Source organism: Chinchilla lanigera, unplaced genomic scaffold (assembly GCF_000276665.1).
Source record: "Chinchilla lanigera isolate Chin_1 unplaced genomic scaffold, ChiLan1.0 scaffold00059, whole genome shotgun sequence".
In the NCBI taxonomy this organism is placed as follows: domain Eukaryota; kingdom Metazoa; phylum Chordata; class Mammalia; order Rodentia; family Chinchillidae; genus Chinchilla; species Chinchilla lanigera.
In genome coordinates this window covers 13,490,989-13,492,787 of record NW_004955460.1, presented here as the reverse complement: position 1 = coordinate 13,492,787, position 1,799 = coordinate 13,490,989, and the positions used below count along the sequence as shown (strand labels likewise).

The following is a 1,799-nucleotide window of genomic DNA, read 5'->3' as shown; positions in this document are numbered from 1 at the left end:
GGGGAGGGGAGGAAGCCACTGGGTACCTACCTCCTAACGCAGGACAAGCAGGGACAGCCCGTCACAGAACAGAAAGGTGGGAGCCACAGGCAGAAGGAAAACAACAAGAAGGCACATTTAAACCACTCATCAAAAACCACAGCCACGCCAAACCAAGAGAAAGGCACACAGGTCCTTTGGAGGTAAGTGTACTTGCTTCTTGTAGAGAAAACTGCCCTGCATTTAGGTGGACGCTAACTCGGCAGTTTTCTGGGACGGGTTGTAAAGTCCCTGCCGTGGACACTGAACATGTGGCTTGCTTTGAAAGGCCACTATTCAAGGAAGCAGCCATTGGTGCTGGGATGGGTGGCTGCTTAGAGCAGACTTTGGCTCAGCTGCACTCTTTTTTTACATTTCTACCTTGTGCTTAGGGGCCTCCGCTACAAGGAGTGGGAGGGAGACCAGGTAGCTGCCGGGTGGGCTTGGGGGCTGTGGGCGGGGCATACACACTAGGCTCACCCAGCTTCAGAAGCCAGCCTTCCCGATCTGGGTTAAAGAACGTGTGTGTCAGGTCATTCCCATCATCCTCCGGGATTTTAAATGGTTCATTCTTAATACTTTCATATAAGTTCTGTAAGGGGAAAGATAGAAAATTCAAAAACTCACAGAATCATTTTTTCTCTGGTCTCTTTCCAGTGCAGGATAAGCATAAAGAACAGCAGGACTAGCCAGGTATGTGGCACATGCCTATAATCCCAGCATTTGGGAGACTTGGGTAGAAGGACTGCTGCAAGTTCAAGGCCAGCCTGGTCCACATGGTGAGTTCAGGGGCAACCTGAACTATATAGTGAGACCTTGTCTCAAAAAAACAAAAACAACAACAACAAAAAGCAGCAGGACTGGGAAACAAGTTATAATTGACAGATGCATTTACAGTAAATAAATCAACTGGGCCTCGTGGCCATGTCCGTAATTCCAGCACTCTGGGAAGCTGAGGCAGTAGCATCAAAGTTTTGAGTCCTGCAAAAGCAACTCAGTGAGACCTTGTCTCAAGATTAAAAAATAATAATCATAAAAAGAGCTGGGATGTAGCTCAGTGGGAGAGTGCTCCTGGATTGATTCCCAATACTGCAAAGAAAAGAAGAATAAACCAGCAGTGCAAATCTGCAGAAAACTTGGAGAAGTTTTAAAATTCCAAGAGTTAAGGATGAGGTCATGAGTTTGATTCCCAGTACAAAAAAATAAAATTAAACTAAGGAGCAACAAGGAAGGAGAGGAAACAGCCCCACCACGAGGAGGCTCAAAAGCTCGGTCCCACAGACGCACCCTCAGCAGCTCCTCAGGGAGGTCCCCCCCCTCGTTGATGCCACGGTTCATGGTGATGAACCGCTCCACGGTGGGCTTGTCGCGCACGTTGTGGTTGTGCAGGCTGGTGTTGAGCATGATGATGGCGAACGACAGCACATAACATGTGTCTGCAACAAAGCAGAGGACAGCGGGGACTCAACAGTTTGAGCTCTGCTGGGGCTTGGACAAGGCGTGTGGAGTCCATGGAGAAAAAACAAGGCAGAAATCTGTGCTCGCTCAGTGGCTCCCTGCACCCTAGGCAAGACTGTGCTGGGAAAGGGAAAGAAGGTCTCAGGAATAGGCTGGCCTGTGCCACAGGCCTTTGTCCTGAAGCAGATGCGAGGGCCAGGCGGGGCGCCGGCTCACTGACCTGTGGACTGGAAGACGCCTGGGTTGCACAGGCAGTAGCGAGAAGCAAAGGCCTCCATCATTCGATCGATCTTCTGAGCCTCTCCAGGCAGCCTGAAGCTCCA

The 1,799-nt window shown here is 50.1% G+C and overlaps 1 protein-coding gene across 1 annotated transcript in view; it reads right to left on the bottom strand.

Annotated features, from left to right (window-relative positions):
* Positions 1–20: 20 nt before the first annotated feature.
* Positions 21–1,799, bottom strand: part of Cyth3 (cytohesin 3) — a 53,134-nt gene continuing 51,355 nt past the window's right edge. The window contains exons 9-11 of the mRNA XM_013521212.1: positions 1,697–1,799; positions 1,306–1,454; positions 21–610 (exon numbers count right to left, since the gene is read on the bottom strand). Coding sequence (XP_013376666.1) covers positions 407–610; positions 1,306–1,454; positions 1,697–1,799 — 456 coding nt within the window. The 3' untranslated portion in view covers positions 21–406. The remainder of the gene's footprint in view (positions 611–1,305; positions 1,455–1,696) is intronic.